The sequence below is a fragment of the Chaetomium strumarium genome, assembly GCF_033439665.1.
Source record: "Chaetomium strumarium strain CBS 333.67 chromosome Unknown B0T15scaffold_1, whole genome shotgun sequence".
Classification (NCBI taxonomy): domain Eukaryota; kingdom Fungi; phylum Ascomycota; class Sordariomycetes; order Sordariales; family Chaetomiaceae; genus Chaetomium; species Chaetomium strumarium.
The window spans coordinates 7481212-7492744 of record NW_026944429.1 but is presented as its reverse complement, the minus strand read 5'-3'; the positions used below and the strand labels follow the sequence as shown (position 1 = coordinate 7492744).

General features: G+C 54.5%; 5 protein-coding genes across 5 annotated transcripts; 2 read left to right on the top strand and 3 right to left on the bottom strand.

Moving 5' to 3' along the window:
- Positions 1-582: 582 nt before the first annotated feature.
- B0T15DRAFT_565193 (kinase-like domain-containing protein) lies at positions 583-1495 on the bottom strand (the record flags this gene model as incomplete). The annotated part of the gene is made up of 2 exons (XM_062870660.1): positions 721-1495; positions 583-649 (listed from the first exon to the last, which is right to left on the bottom strand). The coding sequence occupies exons 1-2, from the start codon at positions 1296-1298 to the stop codon at positions 583-585; spliced, it is 645 nt and encodes a 214-aa protein (XP_062727470.1). The 5' UTR covers positions 1299-1495.
- A 1380-nt stretch (positions 1496-2875) lies between these two features.
- Positions 2876-3738, bottom strand: B0T15DRAFT_82885 (uncharacterized protein). Its single transcript, XM_062871362.1, has one exon. The coding sequence runs from the start codon at positions 3647-3649 to the stop codon at positions 3044-3046; it is 606 nt and encodes a 201-aa protein (XP_062727469.1). The 5' UTR covers positions 3650-3738; the 3' UTR covers positions 2876-3043.
- A 593-nt stretch (positions 3739-4331) lies between these two features.
- Positions 4332-5587, top strand: B0T15DRAFT_499619 (uncharacterized protein; the record flags this gene model as incomplete). Its single annotated transcript, XM_062867344.1, has 2 exons — positions 4332-4739; positions 4822-5587. 2 exons carry the CDS (start codon positions 4332-4334, stop codon positions 5401-5403), a joined length of 990 nt encoding a protein of 329 aa, XP_062727468.1. The 3' UTR covers positions 5404-5587.
- Positions 5588-8871: 3284 nt separating this feature from the next.
- Positions 8872-10255, bottom strand: B0T15DRAFT_499618 (uncharacterized protein; the record flags this gene model as incomplete). The annotated part of the gene is made up of 2 exons (XM_062867343.1): positions 9704-10255; positions 8872-9613 (listed from the first exon to the last, which is right to left on the bottom strand). The coding sequence occupies exons 1-2, from the start codon at positions 10039-10041 to the stop codon at positions 8872-8874; spliced, it is 1080 nt and encodes a 359-aa protein (XP_062727467.1). The 5' UTR covers positions 10042-10255.
- A 29-nt stretch (positions 10256-10284) lies between these two features.
- On the top strand, positions 10285-11400 carry B0T15DRAFT_522251 (uncharacterized protein). The gene has a single exon (XM_062868611.1). The coding sequence runs from the start codon at positions 10508-10510 to the stop codon at positions 11168-11170; it is 663 nt and encodes a 220-aa protein (XP_062727466.1). The 5' UTR covers positions 10285-10507; the 3' UTR covers positions 11171-11400.
- Positions 11401-11533: the final 133 nt, after the last annotated feature.

Genomic DNA, 11533 nt, shown 5'->3' with positions numbered 1-11533 from the left:
GAGTCAGGATCTTCTTTGTTGGAAAACAACCAGCCTTGTTCAATTATCTGTACATCATCCAACACCTGCAAACGAGTCGTTCCCCTCTTCATCATGTGCAAATACGTCAACGGTTACGATAATTGCAAGAGGACCGGGGCCCCACATGTTACAACTAGCCGCAAGATCAAAACTCAGTGCGACAAGAAACTCGACCTCCTCTGCCCCGACCTCTCGCTTGACACGAGCGTACTCTTGGGTAGCTCAACCAGCCGCAATGATTGCCCACTTTGCCCTGCTTGATGCAGCGCCTATCCAGAGGGGCTCGAGGCAAAGACTTCCGGGACTAATAACGCTGTCTGTCCTCCCCCGCTAACTGAACTTTTGAGGAAACCCAACAGTAGCGCTGGTATTGCTGCTGCTCCAGAACACCTATTCCAAAGAGAGAGGGGGTACGTTGGGCGGTCTTGTTTGGATGCAGACGGAATACTATGGCTTACTTGTTTAGATTGCGAGAGCTTGTACTGGTAGTTCCTCGTGGAATTCGGCCTTCAAGACCTTCAAATCCGCAATGACTTCCTGCGCCGTTACATAAACCTCGCTCTAGCAATTCTGGATAATCTGCCGAGCCGCGTTGCCGCCCAGTGATGGAAACTCGTCTCGGGCATACCTAGTATCCACTTCGTTGTCTTCAGATCAGGAAACGGCCTCTCCTATGCAGTAATCTCATATATGGCCGACCCCAAGCTGAAGAGCTCCCTCTTCATGATCGGCACCTCGTCGTATGCCCTGCCCCGCGCAGGTAAGTGATAGCGAGTGTCGTGTGTCTGATCCCACTCAAAGTCGGCTCCCTCCAGCAGAGCACCGCCGAAATCGCCGAGCTTCACGTTGAGGTCGTCGAAGACAAACAGATTCGTTGACGACAAGTCGCATGCCATGACGCCCCGCGAGTGCAAGTAGCCCAGGCCTGTAGCCACATCGAGCGCCATCCGCAGGCGGCACAACACGGGAGGGGGGTTGTTGGCCATCTGGCGCATGTATGCGCGCAGGGATCCCAAGGGCGCTATTTCGAGGCGGAGTGAGTGGATCCCCGGATGCACCTCTTCGAGACCGAAGCATTCCAAAATCTGGGGGTGCCGCCCGAGGTGCTTGTAGATGGTGGCTTCCCGTGCCAGGCGCTCCTCGCAGGAATCCCCGTAATCAAACACGAGGTTCCCGCCAGGCCAGACCTGGTGGCCCTTGAGGACTGTCTTGTCGTCCGTAGTCGTCGCATAGCATGTTGTGCCGACTCCAATGACTCTTGGCTGCACGGGTTTCATGGTGATTCTGCCTCAACTGGGGATTGAGCTGGGCGTTCCTAGGCGTTGAAAGAGATCCAGACTGGGAAACCAAGGCCTTGAGACCGGTTGGTAGTACGTGCCAATGCTTTTCTCCTTGATGCGAAGGTATATTAAGACGAGAAAAGAAGCAGGGAAAATAGAGTGTCACGTGGCCGCCTTCTGTCCTGGAAGAGCTGAGAGCCTGCAGGCATGGATGGATGGATGGATATTCATTCCGCCCGGTGATAATAATTACAGGTTACATAGTTAAACTTTTACGCCTCCTTTTCCACCACCACAGCCAACGTATCGCCAACACTGCAGCCAGCCAGCTATTCAATCAACCCGTAGAACATCTGAATAACGGCTTCGTGTGCACACGAGAAGTCTGTCTATGGCCAATTTCACCGCAAGCCGTTTTGTTACGAATCGCTGCGGTGTTGGAGATTGTTGCGGCGAGGGAGGATGCTGCGGCGGGAGTTGCTGGCGCGCGGGCAATGGCAGAGCAGATGTTTGGACGCTGCGCACCGGCGGGGAACCCGTTGGCCGGGCGGTGGGCCAGAATTGTCAGAGAGGGGAGGGTAGGAGTGAAGTGGGCGAGGGGGTGGTGAGGGAGGGGAGGGCAAGATCGGTAGCGAGTTTGGGGTGGTTTTGAGCTGGGCTGGTTAAGGTCAGCTGGCTAAGGCGGGCTGGCTTCTGTGGTGGGTTTTGGATGGTGTTGGTTTTACATAGAGTTTTGGGTTTTGTCTAGGGCATGGTCTGACGAAAATTAGAAGGATCCAGGATCATAGGCAGTGTGTTGACATAATTTGTCTTAGACAGGGCGTGACTCATTTTTGAAATGGCGAGTTTGCGCCACGGTGAAGTGACGAGGGCAAACGCTCAAGGTAGACGGCAAAAAGGCGGTCGTCATATCCTCAGAGAGAGACGATACTTCTTTATTAGGCGTTAGAGCACCTTGAGAGGTAGATGTACGTACTAGTAATTATTAATAGTAAAAGACTTACATAACGTAACCTATCTAGCAAGTCCCACTCCCTCCGCTATTTTCCGGAGCAGTTAACCAAGTCGCTAGAGGACATTCCCTTGCATCTGATGACTTTTGCCACGGTCGGTTCAGGCAATTCGGAGTGCTGGCCAGCAAAGACGCTCGAAGCAGTGGTGTTAGCAACTAACCCAACCCGCCTTAATCTGTACCATGTCCAAGTGGTGACATGAGTCGCCTGCGCCTCCGTGTCCTTGGCCTGAGTTGTTTTAACAATAGCTACCTCGCCATCCCGCAGGTCCAAAAGCGGGACACCCGGCTAGCTGATCTGTCGGGTGGGCGTCGGCGTGTTAGCGCCAAACTCAGAGCGGCCGCATTGGTGTTGTTGGGCGCGGCGATCGCATCAGCGTCGGAGGGATGGTGATGGGGTGGGCGGATTGCGGCCGGGGAAAGCAGAATTCCGGATAAATCGCCCTGCAATCGTCGCCGTTTGATGGCGACCTCGTCGTTGCTAGAACCAGAGTGCTTGCTCGACGATGGGATGGTAGCTGGGGCTTCGGAGATATCCACGACGAACTGCCGCCGAAGGAGGCAAAGTCAAGCAAACGTTGGCGAAGATCCGTGTGCTCGAAAATAGAGATTCCCCACACGTCAGGAGAAACTACGTGGCGATCGAACCGGGACAAACGTACAACCATGGGTTGATCATCTCCAGCAGGGACGAGGCGGGTCAGGCACATATGGCCCAAGGACTCATTAACTAAGAGGCAATCGTCGCTGGCGGGATCACAGTACAGGTGGCATTTGAGTTGTTGGCGTGTCCACTGAAAAGTCTTGGTTTTGCTCTGGATCCAGAATGGGAGGTCGATAACAAAATCAACGTCGCGGGTCCGCTGGACGATGCCAACCGTATTCCCAACCGCCGATACCCCCCTGGAAGAGGGATGATGACGGGATCCGAGCCGTCTCGTGAGATGCCAGCGGGGGACGCAAGCACCAGTCGAGCATCCGGCAACGTGGCTAGAGAGGCATTGGCAAACACCTCGGCCAGGCCCTCGATGGGAAAATCAAGGGGTCTAGATGTGGGCGGAGGGAGTGGCGGCTCGGATGGGCTGGTATCATGGATGTGATGGTGAGGCATGGGTGCTGGTGGCAGTGGTTCGTCAGCTGTCGGTTGGAGCGGCTGGGGCGCCGGTTCCGGGGCAGCAACTCCGGCACGACGCCGAGCTTCAGCAGAGTCGGTAAATGGCTGCGCCGAGGCATCGTAGGAGGGCTGATTTGGAGGGTTCCCCCCGGCGATACGGCGTCGGACCTCGGCCGAGCCGGTGAATGGTTGGGTAGAAGCAGTGGAAGTATGGCCGGACATGGCGTGGGGCGATAGAGCGAGCAACGAGGATGCCAGATATAAATAGGGAGGAAAAAAGGTGGGGGGGAGGAAGGGGGGGAAGAAAAAGAAGGAGAAAGGAAGGGGACAAGGAGGGGATAAGGAGTTGGGGAAGGTAAATGAATAAAAAACACTAGTAGTTAATAACAATACAATGTAGACTAATCAGGATCATAGTAGCAGAGAAGAGACCGCCCATTAGGCCAGAGGGAGAGCGAGGGAGCTAAGGTAACCCGGTAGGCACTCGTCTGAGACCCCGAGAGTCCGAGACAGTTAGAAGGAACAGGGCAACAGTTGACGGTGTTCAGTTCGTTGTTGTTTGGAGAAAATTCCGCATGTCTGCCTGCAGAGTACTGCCTGCCTACTGCCTGACGAGGGCCTGCTGCCGCCCGGCTACCTATGCCTGCGTCGGGCGTCTTGTAAAGCATGCAAGCAGCACAGTGCTGAATCGCCATCAACCACGCCATTGGCTCCGTGCTCACACGGTCAACACTCCACGGGACAAGTGCCAATCGGATACGTGGCGAGCGGCAAGGGCACGGAGAAAGGACGATGACTTGGATAGCATGATTGATGGTATGATGGATTGATTGAATGAACAAAAAGTAGGGGCCCCACGCCCAGTGATGATGATGTTCCTCATTCTAGGTCGGTTGGCTGAATGATGGATGGTGTTCAGAAGCCAGAAGTTCCAGGACCACAAGAAATAGCTACGCACCCCAGTGGGTGGCACCCCCAGCCGCCCAACCACGTCGGATGTCGCGACAGCAGACCTCTATGGACAGACTACTGGCAGCGGTTCAACACCATCACTATTCCGCTGCTTGATGAGGATGCATTCTTTTCTGACCCCCTCGCCGCCGCCAAAGTGGCCCGGAACCGCGAACATCTCGAACTCCTCGAGGAGAAATCCAAGGAGCGCGGCGCCGAACTCGAGAAAGTCCTCGACGAGATCCCCTACGCGGTCATATATGACAAGAATCCCTCTTCGCCAAAGCCTGCGTGGGACGCTGTGAGGAAAGTCGGCCGCTCCGGGAGCCTGGACAGCTTTATCCGGTTGGCCAGTGGCATCGTCTGGGGCTGGGGAGACAAGCAAATTTGACGAGCGCCGACCACGCCGTGAGAGATCTCCTTTCACTTACACCGGAACGCAGGAGATGCCCCACCTGTATTCGCCCTATCCGACGGTTTCCGACGATTGGGACCTCCTGGATCATGGGGTCACCGAAGAATCGGCCTCGCCGGGACGACCGCAGCTGCCACCACCGAGTCCACAGCCGACTTGTGGCACGACGGCGCGAATTAAAGATGGCAAGACCTCTAATGGCGTTGCGCAGGGTGCCCCGGAGGTGTCGCCCAAATCGCCGACCGCTTCGTTCAAGACAGAACCGGTCGCGAGCCCAGCACCATTGTCGTCGGCCAACGACTCTCCAACAGACCCTGCCTTGCCACCATCTCCCAGCGACGCTGGCCCCTCCCTCACAGAGTCCCAAGCTACGCCCACAACCCCGCCGCCGGAACCCCCCAGCCCCCGAGAAGCCGACATACAGCCACTACTGGCCATAACGTCCTCGAGCCCTCGACAGGACGGGCGCCAAAAGCCAGTCGCCGATACTTGTTGGGACAGTCCGGGTGGGGGGTCCAAGCCACGGGGAAAGAGGCGGTTGCACGAGCTGGAAGAGCCGGATCTCGAAGAGGCGGCCTGTGGCAAACGGGCGAAGCGAGAAGTTGGGTGAAGATCCGGCTCGAGAGCAGCAGTCTAGGACATTGAACGCACGGTCTCCACTACTTCCGACAGATTTGACTAGAAGTTCTCCTCCCGTATTCTCTCAACGGACCTCTCCTCATCCACCCTCGGCTGCCGCGGCCTCCGTCTTATCACAAAATCTCGCCCCAAACCCCCCGCCTGCCCCTCCAGCCGCCGCCTGCCGCGGCACCACGTGCACATGCGGCAAGTCTTCTTGGCTGCCAAGACGCGCAAGGCAGCGCTTCTGACATTCGAGTCCTGCTCGTCGAGACGTGATATGACGGCCGTGAGGATCTGGTCAGCTAAACCTATACGGGAGTGCTGTAAAATCTTCAAGGCCTCCATCTTCCAATCCGTAGATTCTCCATCTCCTAGCCAAGAAGGTGTTAGATCGATGATTCTCGGTGGGATTGATCATTGTGGGGCGCCCATCGTAGCCAGTGCAGAATGGCGATCTTCACGTCAGATTCTTCTTGCAAGGCGTCTAACACGGCTTGCTCCGGAAATCCCACTTCTCGCTTGCTAGGTGCACTCGTTTTGTGAATCCGGTGTCTCGACCTTAACTCGAGCGGAGCGTGAAAACGGCGAGGCCTGAGTTGCTATTATTATGCTATATCCCCTTCTGATCTTTCCCCCAAGCGGTCCGACATCTCGCGGGGCTGCCTGCTCTATGATGGCAAGGTTGAGTTAGCACTGGTCCATCGACAATACCTCGCCTGAGAGCCGTTCAATCGTGAGCCTGTAATCGGCAGTGTAATGTTTGTTGCGTATCCGGGCGTCCGCCCTGCGCGAGGGCGGTTCCCTCATGAACCTATCCCAAGAAGCGCTTGAATCTTTCCGACAACTCTCTCGTTAATCTGCACACTCAGGACTGCCGAACTGATTCGTCAGGACGTGGCGTCGACCGAGTGGTGGTAGGTGTAGAACGATGTCTAGGGTTGCCGAGGTTTCATCGACTAACTAAAGTAGTGAGCGTTATAAATAGCACGACAAGGCGCCGTATTATCAGATAATAGTGTCTGCCACAAAGGGCTCTCGTTTCGTGCACCTTTGCAAATCTTGCACCTTTGAGCAAAGGCGTAAGGGTGTGGGATTTGGCTAATAATACGCCAACCCTGACCCCCAAGTCAGGACGTATGGGATGAATGGGGTATTAGGAACGTGCATAATGGAGGTACATCCTTATTGGACTCGGATGGTCTGCTCCAGCCTCCAAGAGTCTATAGCAATGCTATAGCTAGCCACAATACTAATAAGGGAAATTGCGGACTTGTCTGTTCTCTGATAATGCCCGAGTGAAGTTCCATGCAGATGGTGGCTACTATTCATACCGAACAATATGTAATGACTTTCTCTAGTACAGTAGTAATTCCCATTTCCCACCTTGGTAACGTATCTTATAAGCGAGATGAACATATAACTTAAGCGAATTGAACACTTGCCACCATACTATAACAGTCAACTACAATTACAACACAACAACATTATGAACCTACTATAATTACATCAGAAACGGCTGAATCAGATGCTTCTGCAACCTCCTGACAAGTGCGGGCATTATGACCAGGCTTGCCGCACACACCACAGCACCGAACCTTCGTACGAGCCCCCCCTGCACCACCACCATCCGGCTGCATTTCTTGTGCCACCTCCCCAACCACAGCCGTTTGGTCTAGTAGATCCTTTGCATCTTCTACTGCAAGTGATCCTCCAAGCTGTACACGCGTTCTTTTGGCTCTTCGGCGCTTGCTTAGCGCCTCGTTGGCCTTGCGGAGCGAAGCATTCTCTGCCTGAAGGAGGGCCACCTGGTGCATTATAGCCATCGTACCCTTGGTAAGCTGGTCTACAGCAGCCAACATCGAAGTCGGGGAGCTATTTTGATGGTTGGCAATGCGAGTCTTGATGAGCGTTGACTGTAAGTTGGCTTCTTGGGGGTTGTATGGTGTCTGGAAGACCCAAGATTGTACAGTGCCTGGCCGTGAGGTTAGGGGTGTTGGTATACGAAGCTTGATATCTAGCTTCGAAAGTACCCTCTCTGGATCGTACGGTATAAGGCCAGCCCCTATAAAACCGCCCTGTATATTCCTCTTGGTAATAGAGGTAAAGAAGGCTATGCGAAAGGCACAAAGGAACTCGAGCTTGCTTATATAGCTAATATACGCGCGCATCAAGTCCTCGATCTGGCGACCGTACACCTGCTTCAACGGCCCAAAACAGCCAACATCAAGTGGCTGGAGGAGGTAGGAGGAATGTGGAGGTATGCAGAGCGTGATAATGTTGTTCTGCTGGCAGTAGAGCTCGAACTCGGTTGAGTGGTGGCTTTCGTGGCCATCGAGGATCAACAACCGGTATTTGCCCTTTATCCGAGGCGCTATATAGTAGTCGAAGTGCTTGATCCAATCAAGGCCTACTGTATTGGTAGTCCAGCCATTGTCGGTGGTTGCAATACGCCAATCGGCCGGGAGGTTGCACTCGGTATACCAGTTGGCGAGGTGGTATTGCGCCGCTAAGATGATGAACGGAGGGATAGCCCAGCCAAGGGCATTGACGCCTTGGATTACGGTCGCCCATTCGCGGTTGCCAGGCTGGGCTAGCTTCGCCTTGCTACGGCCATCTAAGGTTGTTACTACCATGCCTGGGAAGATGATGCCTATTATAAACCTAGTCTCGTCGAAGTTGTAGATATCGTCATATATGATACTGTACTTGGCCTTAACGTTCCGTATAAGGGTAAACCATTCGCCAATGACCTTTGGATCCTCGCATTTGGCCCTCTAGTAGTTGTATCTATACGTATAACGCGTCCGGAGCTCTGGCTGGCGTTTGACGAAGTTATACGCCTAGAGCTTGCCGACAGGGGGCGCGTCGCGTATATATAGCAGTTGGTTGGCCATATCTTCCATACCACGTAGTCTCGGGGGAAAGGCTCGCTCAGATAGCTCAATTATATACTGAATAAGAGCCTTCTCTTCGGAATCGGTGAGCCGGTGCGAGTTGGGCGTAGTGTCGCGTTGTGCAGGCTTGCCGTCGCGTCGGTTTCGGATGGTATTGACTGTGACGTTATAGATCTTTGCTGCGGTGCGAAGACTAAGTTTTGGGTTCTTTTGAATAGCTTCAAGGGCTAAGATTACCCTAGACTCTCTTGAAGCCGAAGACATCGTTGGGTGTAGAGGATTTTGGTTGTGGTATGGAGAGAAGACGCGTCGCGGTCAAAGTGTTCAATTCGCTTATATGTTCATCTCGCTTATAAGATACGTTATCATCACCGCAGGAGCAATGTTTTCCCATTAACCTCCCTCACACAAATGGATGTTTGTCTTTGCGGTGTCGGATGAGGTTGGTTCGTAGCTCCTTGTTGGCTCGACTCTACAAGCTGTTCCGCGCTGCAGAATTCCTCACCAGAGTTTTTCATACGGCTCAAGCGTCCTGGGATCACCCATCGGGGAAGCGGTTCCGACTATACCGGCGGGTTCAATCTTCCTGGTCGTGCGGAGACGCAGGGCGCCGTCGCGAGGTAGTTCTGATACTCGGCTGGCCCGGCGAGGACGTCTACGGTCAGGTCGACGGGGATTTCATCATCTAATAATAAATCACGGACGTTCGGGCGCTCGGGCCCGGGCACATCATTGGTGCCTGCGGGCGGGTCGCATGGGATTTCCCGGTCTGTGGCCGCGCGCGGGACGCTCCAGCCGGCCGTGTCGGGCGAGTAGTCGGGCGGCCAGGCGGAACCCTTCTTCCGCCGCGCAAGTGATTGCAGGCCCTGCTTCGTGGGTGCCCCTGCGCTGCTGAACGTGCCGGGGTCTCGGGCGATCAGGAGCGACAACAGGCCGGATGCGAGGGCAGTGGCATGGCTGGTGCCGCTCCTCTCGGCCCAGCTGTACTCGATGGTTTCTTCGCCCACGGGGTCTTCAAATATAAATTTGGTGGGATTAAGGAGGCCAGATCCGATGTTGTAAAAGTCGGGGTACTTGTGATTCGTCGGATCCGTACCCGGTATGTCATAGAGGAAGCTGGAACAGGGCGCGCAATGCCCGTTGATGTCACAATTGCCTACGGCGATGGCGAAGATAGGTGTCGCATCGCCTGCGTGATCGCCGCCCAGCCAATCGGGCGAGTAATCAACGGCCTTGGTCTTCGTACCTTCGGGGTCCTTTTCCAGGTCAATGTTGGCGACGGCGGAGACAAAGTCTACGTTGGCTCTCTATAGCCGGGGGATCATATATTCGAAAGCGTCGGTCTTGGTCCTGCTTCCGGGTGGCAAATTCAATGATGCCGACTCTCTCTTGTACCCAAACGAGGCCGAGACGACAGCGTGTTGTCCGCCGTTTTGACTCTGCAATTTCTCGATCTGGGCCATGGCCGCCACGGCGTGGTGGACACGGCTCTTCCCGTAGGGTCCGGGCCTCAGGGGCACGAGGTTAACATACGGGTTGACGCCGCTGATATGGTCGCCGATCAGGGCGGTCATCTCGGTGCCGTGGTATCTTTTTTTCTTCTGTTCCGGCGCCCGGTGGGTTTGGGTTCCGCCCGATGTCCTTGCATCCCGAGCGGCGCATAGCGAGCTCGGCAGTCCTAGTGTAGCAGTCGTTTCACTTTTCCTTTTCTTGTTATATGTTACGTCTGCCATAGCTCTTGTATCTCCTAGGTACCGCCGCGAAATGTTAGGTACGGCCCAAAGAAGGATGAACAGATATTATTGATCAATCCCAAGTTCCCAACTGCGTACAGTCACTATGTATAGCCAAATGCGAAGTCGAGCCGACGGCGGTGGTAACATACAGCAGAGTTCTCGGGTGTGTTGGACGGGGTAGGTTGCCATGTGGCCGTGCCGCTCCAGAATGGTGGTGACACTGCATGAGACTCTGTTTGAGCCTCATTCTGCGTAGCCGCCGGCTCTGCTTCCTTTTACCCCGCTTCCCCTTCTGCTGGAGCCTTCACCGCGCACTGGGCATATCGCATACATTGCGTTGCTTTGCCCGCTTCTTCCTGCACGGCATGGCGGCAGGAAATGCAATTGCATCCTGTTGCTTCATTCTGATCTATTGATTGTACGGTTGCCTCGTCGTTCTCCGCCATACGTGAATCGGAGCGCTATGGAAAGCTCCGCCGATGCGAAATACACTGTATCGCAGGACTCTCTGCCCGAGGTTTTGTGGCGAGTGACGCGTCCCATATTCCAAAGGACACAGCGAGTAACGGGAGAGCTGTGGGCGAGGGATATGCCAAAGACTTTGCTAGAGAGGGAGGATCTGTTGAGGAATGTTAGGAACCATTTCGACTGGAGCTCTTTGAAACACACCTGCTTTGTCTCTGTGTTCACGGATGAAGATCACGCCCGCTGCTGGGCAAACAAGCTACGCGTTTATCACGGCCATCAGCCGATGTGCAGGACTCGAATCATTGCGGCGCTTCTGCCGGATGACATCCGAATATTCGATGCACGCAAGCTACGAGAGGACGTAGGGCCCGATCTCATGCTGTCACAGGGCGAACTCCTCTTCTTTAGTCGCATTCCATGGCAGTCTCTTGGGCGCACCGGCCCTTTCGACGAGACACTCGCGCCCATCAAGGATTGCAAGAGTTTGGGAGTCGAGTCGCTTCGGAACATGAACGACGTGTTCGGATGTCTTCTCAGGGCCGTCTCTGAAAGCCGTGTTCAAGCATGCGACGAGGCTGACAGGAACCGTCCTAGGCGGGCAAAAGCAGAGCTGACTGACATCTATCGACAATTTGTTGACAAGATAGGCCGGTGGTGAGTTTTGAAGCTCCGTGAAGTAGGGCGGGGATAGCACAGACATGGATGGGCAAGACAACGTTCGATGAGATTGAGGCAATCCTGGAGCGCATGGACCGTCTAGCTCAGTTGAAAGAGCAGCCTTTGTTAATGCTGCAGTTCGTGGATGGATAGAAATCAGGAGATTACTAGAAGTACACTGTCCGTGGTTGATACCGTACCTCGTACATGTAGGTCATATCACAACCCTCCTAGCATGTTACCCATGTAACAATATTTATCTGGACCCATTCCGCAAGAGCACCATCCTTCACTTATACCACAGTAGGTATGTGCCTCTAAAATGCCGGTGTGCTCCACTGTAGGCCGGTCCGTGTCGATATCT